Source organism: Gopherus evgoodei, chromosome 22 (genome assembly GCF_007399415.2).
Source record: "Gopherus evgoodei ecotype Sinaloan lineage chromosome 22, rGopEvg1_v1.p, whole genome shotgun sequence".
Taxonomy (NCBI): Eukaryota; Metazoa; Chordata; order Testudines; family Testudinidae; genus Gopherus; species Gopherus evgoodei.
The window spans coordinates 5,811,924-5,828,615 of record NC_044343.1 but is presented as its reverse complement, the minus strand read 5'-3'; the positions used below and the strand labels follow the sequence as shown (position 1 = coordinate 5,828,615).

General features: G+C 56.5%; 1 protein-coding gene across 1 annotated transcript in view; it reads right to left on the bottom strand.

The window, feature by feature from the left end:
* Nucleotides 1-3,754: 3,754 nt before the first annotated feature.
* Nucleotides 3,755-16,692, bottom strand: part of POLRMT (RNA polymerase mitochondrial) — a 32,522-nt gene continuing 19,584 nt past the window's right edge. The window contains exons 12-21 of the mRNA XM_030540253.1: nt 14,382-14,504; nt 13,011-13,190; nt 12,082-12,168; nt 11,471-11,584; nt 10,130-10,182; nt 9,433-9,531; nt 9,049-9,121; nt 8,319-8,410; nt 7,618-7,691; nt 3,755-5,032 (exon numbers count right to left, since the gene is read on the bottom strand). Of these exons, the coding sequence (XP_030396113.1) occupies nt 4,983-5,032; nt 7,618-7,691; nt 8,319-8,410; nt 9,049-9,121; nt 9,433-9,531; nt 10,130-10,182; nt 11,471-11,584; nt 12,082-12,168; nt 13,011-13,190; nt 14,382-14,504 (945 nt within the window). The 3' untranslated portion in view covers nt 3,755-4,982. The remainder of the gene's footprint in view (nt 5,033-7,617; nt 7,692-8,318; nt 8,411-9,048; nt 9,122-9,432; nt 9,532-10,129; nt 10,183-11,470; nt 11,585-12,081; nt 12,169-13,010; nt 13,191-14,381; nt 14,505-16,692) is intronic.

The following is a 16,692-nucleotide window of genomic DNA, read 5'->3' as shown; positions in this document are numbered from 1 at the left end:
TGGTAGGACCCCGGGTGGTGCGAGGGTCCCAAGCCCGGAAGTCTACACCGCAATGAAACAGCCGTAGCCTGAGTCCTGCGAGCTGGTGAACTGGCTCTCAGCAATGGGACCTTTCCCTTGGCCAGCTCCCGCCTCCCGGCTTGCGATGCTGCCACGCATTCGCTATTTCCCCCCCTTCAGCCCTGATCCATTCCCAGCAGAGCCCCCAGTGCACTCAAGCCTGGGATTTCTAAGACCAAGGCTCCGGCTGCCCACGGCCCCTGCCCCCAATCACCGTCATGTCCTGGCTGAACCCCGGCTGGACTAATGATGCTCTGCAGCCCTAGACATCTCCCTGCTATGCTGTCAATCAGAGGAGTGATCCTTCCCTCATGGCCTAATGTTGCCGCATCCCACCCCAGCATGGGCTGCAATTTACTCGCAGTGGAGTCCTTCTTACAGAGTCAGTCCATGGAGCATTTCTGAGCCTCCAAGATAGATACAATTAAACCCAAGACTTCAACTGCCCCTCCCCAGCCCGCACAATTCACAGCCTCATGCTAACGGCTACTGGGCTTGGAATCAGAACCAACTGCTTCAAGGGAAAAAAAACCTCGCACGACGGTTTGGGGCATCTGTTCAGCACAAACCAGAAGAGAAAGCGCCACCTCCCGCGGCACCTGGCTGTTCCTTGAAGGTCTCCCATCCAGTCTCCTCACCGCCCCCATCCTGGGGAGGTTGAGCTCAGCGCAGTCTGACTGCAGCATGACAGGCCTCCACTTTCAACCCGTCCCTCTGCCGGGCCTCTGATGAGCCGAGATCCCTGGCCCTTGGCTGGTTTTGGGATCAGCCCTGGAAAAGGCCCATTTCCAAGGTGCAAAGAGCAACGAGGCTGCTAAGCTAGGAGGGAGAGCGTGAGAAAGTCTTCGCCTCCCCTGCAGCGCACACTCCCCTCGCCCCGTACAGCTTCCTGCCTCCAGGCCTGATCCAAAGCTCACCAGCGCCAGCTGGAGACTTTCCAATGACTTCCCAGGGCTTTGGGACCTAAGCCCCTGGTTGCTCTTGACTGGGGACGTCTAGTCCCCGCTGCTCACCAAGGTAGGTGGTGCGACTTGGGGCCTAAGGAGCCCACCAGCTTACTGCAGCCCAGAGCATCAAAGCCACGTCCCACAGCAGCCATGACTGCCCCCAGCCAGGTTCACGCAGCTGGCTGAGAAGCGATACCCTCCGCATCCCACTACCATGGCCCCAGGGAGGGATCCGTGCCAGCCGCAAACAGGCCCAAGCAGGGCTGAGGGCAGCAAAGGGCGTGCGTCACTCAGCTGGGGAGGGCGGCCAGCCAGATACAGAAATACCCTTAGGAGAGGAGATGTGCTCAGTCACACATCCTTTGAGGGGGAGAGCCATTCAGGAGCTGGTCCCCCACCAGTAACTTTAGCTTTCTCCATAGAACGGAAGGGGAGAGGCCCCCCACGCCTACCCTCCAGCTGGGCTCTCCTGCCACCTCCATGCTGGCATCTGTGTTTGCCCTTCATTTCCTCATGCAGTCCCCTCCACCCCCAAGATTCATGCTGAGTGCACCCAGCACAGTCATCGGCGGCTCCCTTTCACTGCAGCCTGCTGCGATGCCGAGCTCCGGCTGCTGGCTGCAATCTGCAGGGCCCCCCCCGGCTCAAACACGCCAGCCAAAGAACAAACAGAACAGCCCTCCATCACTCCGATCTCCACGCACGGCTGCTTGCGCAGCTGAGGAGCAGACTGATTCCCAGACACTCAGCTTCTCGCCTGTAAGCATCAAGCTGGCAACCTGCTCCCCTCCCTGGGCAAGGGGCAGCTGCATCCTACAACGTGGTTTCTCACCAGCCTCTGCCAGGCCTGCAGACGAAGTGCACCCACTGCTGGTCATCATGGGAGAGGTTAACACACGGATTACGAGAGGAACTGTCCTCTGGAGCAGACCAGGAATCAGAGATTATTACGGTTGGAAGGGACCTCAGAAGGTCATCTGCTGCTCAAAAGGGGGACCCATCCCCATATGGCCCCCTCAAGGATTGAGCTCACAACCCTGGGTTTAGCAGGCCAATGCTCAAACTGAGCTATAGAGCCAAAAATGGCCAAGATTAGCTGATTCAGAGGCAGGTGCAAGTAGTAGCCAGTTACAGAATAATCAGCCCCCAGGATCCTCCTGACCCACCGTTAGAGGTAGGCTTGAGCCCTGAAGCATGAGTACTTACATCCCCTTCCAGAACACTCACTACTGTCTCTGTGCACAGTCTTGTTCTCTCAAGGGCTTATTCCTTTTTCGAATCCCAAAGAGCAGGACCCATCCCTCATTAACCCCCCTAGAAGCTTAGGCAGAATCTAAGGCCAATTGGAAGTGGAGCTGCTGGTGTTATTAGCAACAGGTGCAAATCTCTTAATTAGCTCAAAACCGCACACCTGTAAAGCCAGACTTGAAGGGCATTAAAAGGCAGATGGCTTGTGGCTTTTGGAGGAAAAGGAGAAAAAAACCCAAAGTAACTCCAGGTCGATTAAGAGCAAGGAAATTAAGCAGCAGCCAAGCTAGGGTCTGTCAGCGAGCTGCCTGCACCAGACCAGCGGTGACAAGGGCAGGGTGCCCCTGGAAAAGGGACATGTGAGGACTGGGACCTTGTGAAACATCACTGACCAACTCATCAGAGGCCCGGCAGAGGGACGGGTTGAAAGTGGAGGCCTGTCATGCTGCTGTCAGACTGCGCTGAGTTCAACCTCCCCAGGACGGGGGCGCAAGGGGACTGGATGGGAGACCTCCAAGGAACAGCCAGGTGCCACGGGAGGTGGCGCTTTCCCCTCTGGTTTGTGCTGAACCGATGCCCCAAACCGTCAGCAGATACTGGAGGCAACAGGCCTCAATCTCAGAGTCTGAAGCCACTCAGGCTGCAGGTGTAATGACCCTTTAAGGCCCCCTGAGGTTGCTGAGGTAAGCGGGAAGAGGCCTTGGTGTAACTGAGAATCAGGCCCAAAGCCCAGATTCACGTCTAGCCACAAGGTACCTTCCGCGGCAGCAGAAAGGGGTCTTGGCTGGGTTCCTTACCCCTGCTGAGTCAGTCACTGCTTGGTAAAGGCAGCCCCTAGGGGTACACACCCCTGCAGTAGATCGGGGGCGGCCCACCTGTGGCTCTTCAGATTTAACATACGGCTCCCTGTACAGGCACCGACTCGGGGGCTGGAGCTACAGGCGCCAACTTTGCAATGTGCCCGGGGGGGCTCACTGCTCAGCCCCTGGCTCTGCCATAGCCCTGCCCCCTCCCCTGAGCCTGCCATGCCCTTCCCCCTCCCGCACACCGGGTAACAGCTGATCCGGAGGTGCGGGGAGGGAGGGGGAGGCACTGAACGGAGGGGCTGCTGCTGGGCCAGAGGTGGTGGGAGTGGGGCAGTGGAGCCGATGCTGATGTATTATTACAGCTCTTTGACAATGTACAGTGATAAATTCTGGCTCCTTCTCAGGCTCAGGCTGGCCACCCCTGCAGTAGACGGTACACCTGCCACACAATGCTGTCTGCAGAGCAGCCCAGCGATAGGGTAGCAGACTGGGAGTCAGGAGCCCTGGGTTCTATATTCCTGCCACTGATCTCCCTGCTCTGTGCCTCAGTTTCCCCTGCCACCCTCTCTCTCTTCCACTGACCCTGTCAGCTCTTCAGTGCAGGGACGGGCCCAACCAGCCCTGAACTCAGCGGGGGCCTCTAGACGCCACCAGAATACAACCACACTTGCTAAAAGAGCAGCCCCAACAGGAGATGTTTCAAAGGGCTTTAATGTACGGTGCTCCGCCCGCCCCACCGGAGACCGTGCAGCCGAATCTTCAATATCCCAGAAAACGAGACCCCGCTGGAAAGCGCCCAGTGAAGGACTCCGCGTACCAGGGAGAGAGGGTGAATCAGTACGAGAGGCTCCTCTGGACTCCAGTAGTGACTGGCTTCCCCCAGTGCAGAATAATCACTACCCTGGGGAGGCGCGTCTCCCCCCTTCACTCTGCTAGAGAAAAGGAACAGAAACAGAGTGAGGGGCTGAGTGCCGCACCGCAGGCAACCCCAGCCAAGTCCTACGCAGCTGCAGAGACGGGCAGGTTCTCACTCCCCAGGCAAGTGGTTATTCAGCAGCTTATTGGCCAAGAATCCTAAAGCACTCTGGGGCCTTTGGTTGTAGGATGCTGCTGTCCCTGGAGGAGTTCTCTGGCTCGCTCGGCTAGCCCGCAAAGGCACCATTAGAGCTATTGGCGCAGGAGTCCAGTGAAGAGAGGTGTCTCACCGGGATCCTAGACCCACGGCCCCCTTCACTCCGCAGACCGACAGCGCTGCGGCCTGGCGTGGGTGGGGGTGACCTAGATGGTGTTCAAAGCCAGGCCTGGAGGGCTCCATCTGCAGGATGCCCTCCTCCCCGGACGCATGGGGTAGTGAGCGGGGGTGAAAGGCCAGGTCGATTGGCCTAGAGCACCTGAGTTACCCGCAGCAAACAGGGGCCCCTTGCTGTGTGAGGCTGAGGTCGCAGGGAACGCCAGTCCCCAATCAGCCCCTTGCCTTCCACCTCAGTTTGGGGCCAGAGGCTCTAGGTGAACAAAGCAACTTCATCTTTGGGTGAGCGTCAGCGATTCCTAGACGCCGGGGATCTCCAGCTCTGCACAGAGGGAGGAGCGGGTGAGCTGGGCTGGCGAGAACCATACGAAGGCAGTGCCACGCCCCCCCGGCACAAGGGAAAGCAGAGATCCTGCTTCCTAGTGAAGCCACATGCTCCTACTTCCAGGCAGGGTCCATTTCCACAGCGGAGGGGCCGACACAGCCCCTGTGGGAATTGCGCTAGGCCAGCTGTCTGCTGTGCCCCCAGGACGAGGTGCTGGAGACAGTCTCCCCTTGTTCTCTATGGGGGGTGCTGTGAGCCAGGTCCCATCCTGGACTCAGCTGGCTGGCACCTCTTGTCCAATTAGCCAGTGTTCGATAGACAGTCCAGGGCCTTGCTCGAGGTCCGTTTCAGCTAAAGAAATAAGTAGATTCCTTCACCTTCTGCAGGTCAAAGTCACCTGGAGGGGAAGAGGGAGCAGAGGGAAGGTCAGCGCAGGGGCTGCACAGGTAGGAGACTGGGGGCATCTCTTAGCATTCTAGGGGACAGGATTCAACTACGTGCTCTGGCTTAACCACAAGATACGGGCTGGATGCAGGAAGCACTGGGTGAGCTTCTCTGACTCGTGTTATGCAGGCACTCAGATTAGACGATCCCATTGGCCCTTGCAGCCTTAAATTCTAGGTTACACCCCGTCGCCCCCCAAACTCAGCACGAGCCCCCCACTCCAGGGAGGAGTGAGCAGCAAGAGACATATTGCAACCCCTTTGCTGCAATCAGCCCGACTCTCCCTGACCCCACCCCAGGGGGCCCACCCTACTCACAGGACCCCTCCTACTGACCGGCCCATTGTGGGCGGACACATTCCCTGGGGCAGAGGGTTAGCGGGGGGGGGGAGGAGGAGGAGCTAGAACGCCCACCCCAGGACATGTTATCCCCCCTCCTAGGCTGTGGTGGGTGCAATGCTGGATGGCTTCAGTACCAGGGCAAGGATGCTTCTAGCTTTGCGTGGACCAGGCCTTGCTGAAGAACCAGTGAGGGACAGACAGTGGGTCAGGACAAGGGCCGTTTGCTTGGTGACTTCTGATTATCTATACAAGCTAGTTAGGTTCTGCTCTGCAGCTGGTCTGGGCTCGCACGGCAAGTTGGATGCCAGGGTGGGAGCCAAAGGCAGCTTGCTGTGCGGGGGGTTATGTCCTACCAGGGCAGAGAGGGGACCTGCACAGATGAAGGCAACTCATCCTTCGAAAACTCGGGTCTGATTGCAGCTCTCGGGGCACCTGAGAACTGCAGCAGCGTGTCTGCCCCGCGCGCAGTAAAAACCAGTCCTGCCTGATCGCCAGGGCTCCCTCAGCAATGGCTGAGTTAAGAGTCATCCCAAAAGGAAGGCTTCACCCGCCACTGAAATGCAGCCACCTCTGGGGGCAGTGGGTGGCAGCTGTGTAACAGCAAGCGGCAGTGCTACTTTCTCCCACCTTCTCTTGTGGAGACTTGGAAAATGTAGAGAGACGCATGCGACCCATATGAGATGCCCACCTAGGGATTAAGGGAACTAAACGAATTGCCTTACTCCCGCAGCATGAGTATCAGCCGCATCTCGGCAATCGCCATCCCATGCGCCTAATGTCTATCCCTGGTACGATGTCTCATTAGTGGCAAATCCGAATGTTTGGAGAAAAGCAACAAGACGTATTAAGGCACTGGGGAGACTGGCTTCCAGGGGGAGAAGAAACAAGCGAAACTCTGTCTAAGGGGGGCGCTGGGGAGGGGAAACGGAGGAACATGCTCAATTGAGAACCACTGGCAGATGCCCCCCCCAAGGAAGCAGAGCGATCCCTTAGGCTGGCACGGGGCAACAGGACGGAACTGAGAGGGGAAAACGGCATCTCAGGAAATGCTTCGAGATCTCCCAGATTGCAGGATTAGCTCTCAAGGGATGGGGCAGGAGTCCCCTCCTGGGACGTTTACATCTAGACTGGACAGAGTGCTAGAAAACATACAATAGGAAAGCCCTGCTGTGGCTCTAGGTGAACCCAAAAGGTTTACATGTGTCTAATATGTCATAGGGAACCCAGCTACCTACTCTCCTGGCCCCATCGCCGGAGCACCTCGGCAGCCCCTGATATTTACCAGTCTCTCCCCCACCCACGGGGACGCTGTGGGTACCATTCCCATTTCAGAGTGGCTACAGAAGCCCAGAGATGAAGCGACTTGCCCAGGGTCACACAGCGAGTGCATGGTGGAACCAAGAACTGAGCCAAATCTTCTGAGACCCAGCCCAGCGCCTCAACCACAGGCGCCAGCCTTCCTGCCCGTGCCCCTAGCTATGAGGAGCAAAGCCCCACGGGGGAGTTCCAGGGAGGCAGGGTGCAGGTTCTCCCATCCACAGGGCAGCCAGCCGTGCATCCACTCCAGCCTCGCGACGGGGACCGGGAGGAGATTCTGCTGGGGTGGGCGGGACTGGCAGCCAGACACAGGGAAGATAGTGATGCTCACCCAGCCTTCCTGGCAGCGCGAGACGAATCCCTGGGATCAAGCAAGCTCCTGAGTAGGATCCGGCAGGCTAAGGTGCGTCTACACTACCAGCACTACACAGGCACCACTGCAGCCCTGCCACTGTTCTACAGACACTTGCTGCAGCGACAGAAAGGGTTATCCCACCCCGAGAGGCAGTAGCTAGCTGACGGAAGAATCCGTCTATTGACCTAGCTGTATCTACACCGGGGCTTAGCTACATCTCTCCAGCACCGGAGCTAGGTCAACCTACATTTAAGGCGTAGACCAAGCCTCTGTCCTGTCACCCCCCAAGCACAGCACCATGCCCTGTCTCGTAGGTTCCTCCTGCCCATTGCAGGATGAACTCAAAGACACTGGTCATCAGAAACATGGCTACTGCCGGGGAAGGGTTGGGGGCCGGCTCATTCCATCACTCAAGCCTGGGAGCCGCCCCTGGGAACCAGCTCCAGAGGGAAGTGCCGGTCCAGTGCCGAGCATTCACGGGTGGCCCGGAGGCACTATCATCATAACAACGATGGATAACAATACCTGTCTCAGGGACCTTGGACAGCAGCTCCACCAGCTTCTTGTGTTCGAGGGACTTCTTATCCCTCCACTCAGCCCTGGGTCAAAAAACACCACGACAAAAAGGGGCGTTAAACAGGAACGTGAACCCTTCCTGCTCCCAGCCTGACTCTCTCACATCTCCTGTGCAGTCTGTGGGCACGTGGCTCTGAGCCAAGGGGGCGGTGACAGGTCCCCGGTGTCAAAGGACCCACCAGATCAGCTTCAAGATAAGACTCTCCTTATGTGTCCGCTTGGGCATCTAAGTATCTTCCTGTGGTCCATGTTATCTCAGTGTCGGTCATTGGTGCCTAGCCGCCCCCATCTGGCTGGAGTATCTGAGCACCTGCCAACCTTCACAGAGTAACTGCACTCAGAGCCCCTCTGAGGCAGGGCAGTGATCTCCCGCTCCTTTGCAGATGGGGAGCTGAGGCCCAGAGAGACATGCCCAAGGTCACACGGGGAGTCTGTGGCAGAGCAGGGGATTGAACCCAGGCTAGCTGTAGCCTAGCTCGCTAACCACTGGGCCATCCTTGTCCTAGAGCGGCCCAGAGGCAGCCGGAGGAAGGATACTGTGGACAGACTCCAAGCCGGAGGCTGTGGGGCTGCGTAACTTACACAGCGCAATCAACAAAGGACGTTCCCCTGAAGGAGCCCCCGAGAGGGCAGGTGAGCTGGGTACTTACAGAGAGTGAGTGCAATATTTCTGCAGCATGAACCTGGACAGATCCTGCAGAATGGGCTGGCTGTGCAACTCCACAAACTGCTCTCGACACACCTGGCAGCGCACGGAGGTCACACGTGAGTGGAATACAATAGCATGCACCCCCCTCACCCCAAGACAAATTCCATTTAGACCTATTCTCACTGGGCTGACGGTGGGGTGCACCTGCAGAGCACGGAGCACAGCGAGGGGCTGCAGGTCGAGGGCTGTCAGCTGAGCTGGAAGGAAGCCTGGGGCTAACACCCCAGGAAGGGCCGTGCATTACGAGCGAGGGGCAATGGCAGAGCTATGTGCCTGGGGAGCCCAAGGCTGGGGGCAGGGGGCTGCGGGTCGAGGGCTGGGAAAGGAGGGAAGCCCGGGGCTAACACCCCAGGAAGGGCCGTGCATGACGAGCGAGGGGCAATGGCAGAGCTACGTGCCTGCAAAGCCCAGGGCTGGGGGCTGCGGGTTGGGACTGAGGGGCATCAGCAGGTGCCATCTTGGCACTCTGTCTTTTGCAGGGTGCTTCCCCTTGGTCACCAACAGCCAATCAGACTACAGGGTGGGGAGGGAAAGGAGACCCACGTAATTGGGGTGGAGGCAGGAGACGCTTTTCAGAGCCAGGGACAGGGGCCAGACAGCACCTGCTGAGCCCCCTCGTGCTGGGTCAGTGAAAGAGGCTCTGCTCACGCAGGGGTGGAGCTGGGCTCTACCTGGTTCATGACATCCACAGTCAGTGCGTGGGTCCAGTAGCAGTCATGGACCGAGACAAACGTCAGGCCCCGTCTGAAAGGCAGCAGAGCAGCTGGGTCAGGTGTCGCCCGCAGAGACTCTCCCTCTTCTCTGATGTCAGCCCAGGCCCTGCCTCGGGAAACCAAATCCTCTTGCTGGCACCAGCACAGGGGCCTCCGTGAGCTGCCATCCCTTGTGGCACTGCCTAGTGCCCTGGGCACGGCGCCTCCCTGATCGCAGGCCCATGGGGGGAGGGGCTGCCAGCTGGAGGAGCAGGGCTGGACCCCGGCAGGGGCAGCTCAACCCTGCGGATTTGCCTCCACCAGTGCTAGAGTACCCCCAGGGATGCCCCGAGGCGGCCCTACCTGTGGCAGTGCAGCGCCGTCAGCATCATGTGCGTGGAGTCCAGCGAGTGGATGAAGTTGGGCGGGAAGGCGTTTTTCTGCTTCACCGTATCCGGTTTCCTGCAGCAGAGCATGGAACAGTCAGACGGCCTGGCTGCCCACCACGGCCAGAGGCGGGAGGCAGAGTGCCCAGGACCTGCTGTCAGGGTAACGCCAGCCAGGACTGCACACTCGGAGGGGACGGGATACAGTGGGCAGAGCACAGGTGGGATGGAGCCTGGGCTGCATTCCCTGGGGTGACGGGAGCTCTAGGGGCTGCCCCCCCACTGGCCCATGGAAACAAGAGAGCAGGTGGCAGATGTGCCCTCTTCAGGAATCCCACGCCGGGTGCTACGGCCCTGCACCCCCAATGCTGTCCACGGACGCTGCTGGATTCCCTCTGGAGCTTCCTCCCTTGCCACCCCCTACGCCTGCTGGGCAGCACGAGGTAAGGAAAGCAGGAGCGGGTGAATACCCGCAGCGGCCCTGACCAGTGCCTGTCTCTCCTACTGCGGGCTCAGCTGCCAAGCTCTGCTGATGGGAGGGTTTTCTCTCCAAACCGCCTGGAGGCGAGGGCTCCCCCAGCTCCAGGCTGCACCAGGGCGAGGCGGTGGAATCACTCAGCCTGAGGGGAAAGGAACACAGACTCTGCGCCGAGCACTCGCAGTCCGGTACTTACTGGTTGGCATCAAAGCGCACGTTCAGACTCAGGGTTTGCATGGTGCTGTTCAGCTAGAGAGGGAGAGATACAGAGACCGGACTCAGCTGCAGAGAGACACAATCACCCATTGCCAGAGAGTCCCAGGCACGCCACCCTAGGAGAGCGGCTCATGCCAGCAATAGGCCCCGAGCATGCGTTGTGCAGAGCCTAGGACCAGGACTGGTCCGGCCAGCTCCCAGGGCAGGGAGCCTATGGCCAGATTAGAATAGCCTACTTCAGATCTTTGAAAGTGGGCAAGAGCCTTCATCCTGCTGGCCAGCATGACTCCCGGGAGGCGCCTGGCGACTAGGCTCCCCGGCTCCCAGGCTCCCTGACTTTAAAGGCCTTTATCTCACCAGCAGAACTGTGAAATGCAGCAGAACAAATCAGCGGCTTGGAGACAAGCAGGCCGCCCTGAACTGCCCCATAACTGCTGGGACGTGGTGTGCCAGTGGCTAGGAGATGGGGCAGATTGTGTGTGTGTGTGTGTGCAGTTGGGCAAGCAGGAATGTGTTTCCCTGCTGATGTGCCGGAAAATTGCCCACGTCGGCACCATGTGAGGATCTCGTCATTGAGCCTTCGGGGAGCCATGGTTACTCGCCAGCTCCACTACTCTTAAATACCATCCTGACTTCATCCTGCTGACTCACCCTTCAGCCCCCCAAGGATGCTGGCTCCGCTGTTGGCCTCGCCCCAGAGCTGACTCATCCCTGCATGTCAGTGCTCATACAAGCCCCCTCTGGTCTCTTCCTCTCAGGGACAAACTCCTCCCACCTCCAAGAATCTCAGTTGCTGAATTAGTCAGGTGGAGCGGGAGGGAGAGAGCTGCTGAGAGGACTAGACTGACTATGGGAAGGAGGAAGGGGATCAGCAAGGATGAGTGTGGCACCGGAGCGAGAGTGAGTCACATGAACCCTTAGGAACCACTTCTCATCCTGTTTCTCTGCCTCGTGCTGGGCTCATCTCCGGGAGTCCGAATGATTAATTACCCTGGTGAGTCAGTGGGAAGGGGGGAGAGAGAGCAGCCTGACACCATACCCATCTCTCACAAACCCTCCTACGGGAGACTTCACTGTACTACGGGTATGTATAACACAACTAGATTCAGCACCCCCGCTGGCTGGAGCCTGCCCAGCATGGTACCCACACATGCACAGCAAGGTTCTACACACATACACAGGCTGGAGACTTCGCCATGCTGCCCCTTAATGCCCTCGGTCCAGGGCGGTGGTTGGCAGGGCGTCGATCTAGATCCCCCATGTTCCATACCCAGGTCCCAGCTCACAAGCTGCCGGTACCTCTGCTCCCCTTGGCACTCACCACTGTGGACTTGGCCCGATGGTACGGCTGCACGATGGGGAGGCCCAGGGGGGTAACCCACTCCACCGTGTTCCCGGACTTGGCGATGAGCCGGGCGCTTTCTGTCAGCCAGATCTGCAGGGACAGACTGGAGTGAGCAGCTTCCACAGAGCACCGACTCAGCGGGCCACGAATCCTGGAGGCTCCAGGGGTTCTAAGAACAGATTCACCCCATAATGTCCCCACCCACCATGGATGGCACAACACCCTCCAGCCCCATCCCCCAGGGGAGTCATTCCACCTGGATGGGAGTCAGGAATGCTCCTGTGGGGCTAGGATCCCACAGAGACCTGCTGCTTGAGATGCCAGATCCAGTGGTCCCGATTCACTTCCTGAGCAGGGCTGGCATTAGAGATTGGGCTGTACTCCCCGGGGTGATGGGAGGAGACAATCTCTAGGGGCTCCCCCCCCCCCCCCCCACCCCGCTCCTCTCCTGTTCTCCAGCCTGCCTGTAGCGCTCCCAGGAGCTCTGCGGTGCTGCTTTCCCAGCACACAGGGAAGCCAGAAGAGGAGGGGAGTGAGGGGAAAAGCAGGAAGGATAGAGAGAGGGAGAAAGGCAGCAGGGATCTTACCTGGATCTCTCGAGTCCCTGAGAACATCTCCTTGAGGCTGTTGAACACCTGCTGGACGAGGTAATGCGACGCCTCCCAGATATACTCCTGTGTGGATCAGAGGCAGGGTGAGGGGCTCCCCTTGGGAGAAGTGGGAGTCCCTGTGATGAAAGCACGCCTGCCTTCTCACCCGAAGGACCACAGCCGGGATGAGCCGTTGCTAATGCGTCTCCCTCCCCTCCAGGGTTACCGCCTCACAGAACCTGTCTTCACACCTGGGCTAGCTGAGACCCAAGATCTCGCTGCAAGTCAGGGGAGCCGGGAATCTGAACCCTGATCTGGCTGACAAGTGGGTGGAGAGGAAGCTGAGCTCTGGCACTTAACACGCCTCTCCTCTCCCACGGGAGGAGGCCCAAGTCACTGGGCACCCTGCCGGCCTCTGCGCTGCATTACTGGCCGTGTAAGTAACAGGGACTACAAGCCACTGAGAGGTGCTGAGGGGAACCCTCTGCTCTGCAGGAGATGCCGTTAGCCCAGCCCAGGCACCAGCAGGCTGCATAGAGACAGACATCTGGGAGTTCAGGGGGGCCAATACGACCCCCAGAGGGAGCAGAACAGTCTCTTACTGTACAAGACACCAGCTGAGGCCTATGACTGTCAGAGAGGCTGGATGTCAGATGACAATGCTGGAAACCAAAGGGACAGGATACACCTGACTGAAGAATCCACCCCGTCCTGCGAAAGGCGGAGAAAGGGGCTCCCATTCCACCCCACTCACTGAACCCCCTGCCCTGGATCTAGCCTAGCAGGACCCAGAAGGTAGGGCAGCGCCAGGGAGGAGGAAAAGGGAAATCTCTCCACAGGGAAACAGGCACTTCACAAAACTCAGCCAGGCACCAGTGGCAGCGGCCACAGACAGGACAGAGGGGAAGCCGGGGTGGACGTCATACCTGTGGGAAGCCGTCGATCTCCTTGAGCCGCTTCTCGATCTGCAGCCTCCCTCCGTACCTGGTGACACCATACACCACTGTCATCACCGTTTGCTTCACCACCTTGCGGCTGATGAAGCCGTCCAGGACCTGGGCAACCTTCATGCCCTCCTGGGCATCCTGCTTCCGGAATTCTTCTACCTAGGGCAGCGTGGAGATGAACAAAGGGGGAGATGCCATGATCCTGCCGCCGCTGAATCAAGACCCGCCTACTCTCCTGAGGTCTCTTCCAACCCTGATATTCTATGATAGGAATAGGGTCATCGAGGGAGCCCCAAAGCCCAGCTGGGCTGCACCCCCTCTACACAGACTGTGGAGAAACCAAGCCAAGACCACCGGTCTGCACTAGGAATCCCCCATGCACACAACAGACACTGTGGCCCATGCCAGCCACCCTGGATAACAGAGGCCACTAGCTGAGGAACTTCTGGACCACAGAGACACCAGCTCAGGGCACTGGTATTGTGATACGGAGCTTTTGCCCCCCTGTGCTGGCACAGCACCCAATGGCTGTCAGGTGCACCGTGTAGCCAAGTGGATTGAACACTGGACCAGGCCTTGGGAGACTAGGGTTCTGTTCCTGGCTCTGTCAGTGACCCTTTGGGTTAGCCGCTCTCTGTGCCTCGGTTTCCCCATCGGAAAACTGAGGGATAATGATACTTGACCTTGGTGATCCACAGATGAAAAGCTCTAGATAAGAGCTAAGGATAATTTCTGTGTGTGGAATGAATGTGGCAGGTCTCAGTCCAGTTCCCAGCAGGCCGATTTCATATTGTAAAACATGCCAAGAAAACCCCAGTCTCTGAAGAGAGGCCGAGGACTGAATGTGCCATGGAGATCAGTTTCCCATGTTGCCCAAAAGAAAGAGAAATCCCCATCTATGTGCTGGCCAGGTGCTAGCAACTCAAGTGGAGCATCTCCCTGCTGCTTGGAGACCCTGTCTCACCAAATCCCCATCAGCACATGGTGGAAACCCAGAGAGAAGCAGGATGGGGATGGTTCAGGGCTTGGAGATTTCTCAGTCACAGCTCCTTCTCTGTCTACTGTGATCACACCCTCCCCTCTTCTAGCACAATCTCAGCGGGATTTTCACTGTGGCCACAGCAGTGCTTCCCTCTAGGGGAGAGAGGGACAGTCCACCGCTGGATTCCAATCCGATGATGTCTACTGAGCCTGCTGCATGCATAGTGCCATCTATCTCAGCCTCTCTTCTTCCCCCAGAGGACAGGAACTGCACCATCCTGCTCAGGGATACTGACCACCAGCTCCACGGTGGATCCGAGCAGAGGGGTGAACTGTAGGGACCTGCCAGGGTTACCGGCGCTATCTCACCTGCCGGGCCACTCCGCTGTACACGTCCTGGGGGCTGTCGCACGGCATCAGGTTGACCGAGGTGGCGCCGATGACGTCACGCCCCAGCGCGGCATAGTGCTGCAGCCCGTTGCAAGAGCCGTCCTGCGAGCAGGAAGAATGGAGGGTGGGACTGAGAGCCTGGCCATTTAAAGGGGCATTGCCTGGTTAAAAACCAAGGCTGGGATTTTCAGTGAAGCCTAAGGGAGTTAGGCACCCAATTCCCACTGACTTTCTCATGCTCTCACCAATATCGCTGGAAACTGTTCAGGAGAGAAGAATTTTTTGTTGACTTTGCACCGTTTTTGCTTTTTTACTTTTCCCAGCAGGGACAAAGGACTCAGCGATTTCCCTTTCACCTCCTGTCTGTGTCACAGTCTGAATCTCAGGCACTAGCCCGATGCCACAATGACGGGGTTGCAAACATGGCATGGGATGTTTATAAAATCAGCCCCCCTCTCTACCCACAGTAAGTTTTCACTGGAATTAAAAAATAAAAATAAAAATAAAAGGAAACATTTTAATTATTGTTCTATATTGTTTGTATTATAGGAGCACCATTGTGCTAGGGGCTGTACAAACATAGTAAGAGGCAGCCCAGAAGAGCTTACAATTGAAGTAGATAAGACACAAAAAAGGTGGGAGGGGAGACCGACCCAGAGAAGGGCAGGGAATTGCCCAAGGTCTCACAACCTGTCCGTGGTAGTGCCAGGAATAGAAACCAGGGTTCCTGACTCCCAGACCAGTGCTCTAGCTACTGGGCCAGGATGCCCCATCTCTATTGCTTGGAAAACCTTCCTGAAACGAAAGAGGCATCTGAGCCAGAGTTTTGCTCCAGATCTCAGCTCACCCGAAACTCTGGGGTGTTCAGCTCTGAGGGTTTGGTTGGGCCCCCACCAAACCTACCATCGACCTGTCCCAAGTGTGGCACTGCAGTCTAGGTGACCGGACAGGTATCAGGCCTCCTTGGCAGATGCTTGCCACTGAGCAATCTCCCACAACAGCCGGATCGCCAGCTGCCGGGGGGCCTAGGTCAGCCTGGGACAACATGGACAAAAACATGCCTGGTGTGAACCAAGCAAGGGAGGGAGGGGGAGAGAGTTAAAATGCAACCTGGCAGGTGGATAAAAATCTATGTTTTCGAAAACAAAATTTTTTAAAAACTGATTTTTCTTATTTTATTTAAACAACAACATTTTCTTTAAAAAAATAAACCTGTTTAAAATGAAATCTGAATTTAATACAAAATATGTCAAGGCCTAAATTTATTATAATCTCTTAAAACATTACAGTAAAAAAAATATGCTGAATCCATGAGCCTCTAACAAAAACTTTGCGTTAAAGGCTGCTTTTCTGTATAAAGAAAGAATCAAGGCAATAAACATCCAACTTCTGAAGTCAAACTTTATAAATATGGTACAAAAGATCCACCTAAGTAACTTAGGAGACTGTCTCATTTTCAAGAGACTTAGGCGAGTAAGATTTTAAGCTCCAGTCACTTTCATTTAGGCTTATTTGAAAATTTTCCCAGGCTGACCTGAAATAATCAGTTTAGTTCACTGACTGTGGTTAATCCCTCTGTTTAATAAACCATTTAGTTGAAAATCTGAAACATGTTTTGATAAGAGAAGTGTATCTGTCCAAAACATTTAAGGGTGTGAATGTTTACATGCTGTTGTGTTTCATTACATCCCAGCTGCCATCCTAACGCAGCTTGACACAAATCATGAGGAAAAAGTTAATTACCTAGTAACTAAGCAATGTGTTATTCCCCATTTCCTAACATATTAAAAATGTTCAATTCATAAGAATCTGAAAATGTTAAGCTGTATCATTGCTTAAATAAATGTTTATTTTTCTAGCGGTCCCCCCCAGGTAGAAAATAGATGTACCAAATCCAATGGAAAGGCTCTGTTTAGCTGTAAATCAACATGTTTTAATGGTTATCTCAACCAATGAGAATGCACTTCTTTTTCAGAAAAAGAAAAGCTGATTCAAATTGATGACTTAAATTGAGCCTTTCTACCGGGTGGTTTCAATCAATCCACCCTGCAACACACACTTTGAACCTTGATGCTCACTATCTCCCACCACTCCTGCTACAGTGTCTATATTCGGGGGGACTGAAGCAACCAGGAGAAAGGACCACTCTGTCCCACCTGGGGCACCTGCTGCTCTGCAGACAGGTGAAATGGGATCCACAGGCCATGGCAGCTGTGCCCCCATGTTAGAACGGCTTCTGTTAATGGGAGGTTGATAGGTCAGCTGTTAAGTGACTCCCAGCACCTCTGCT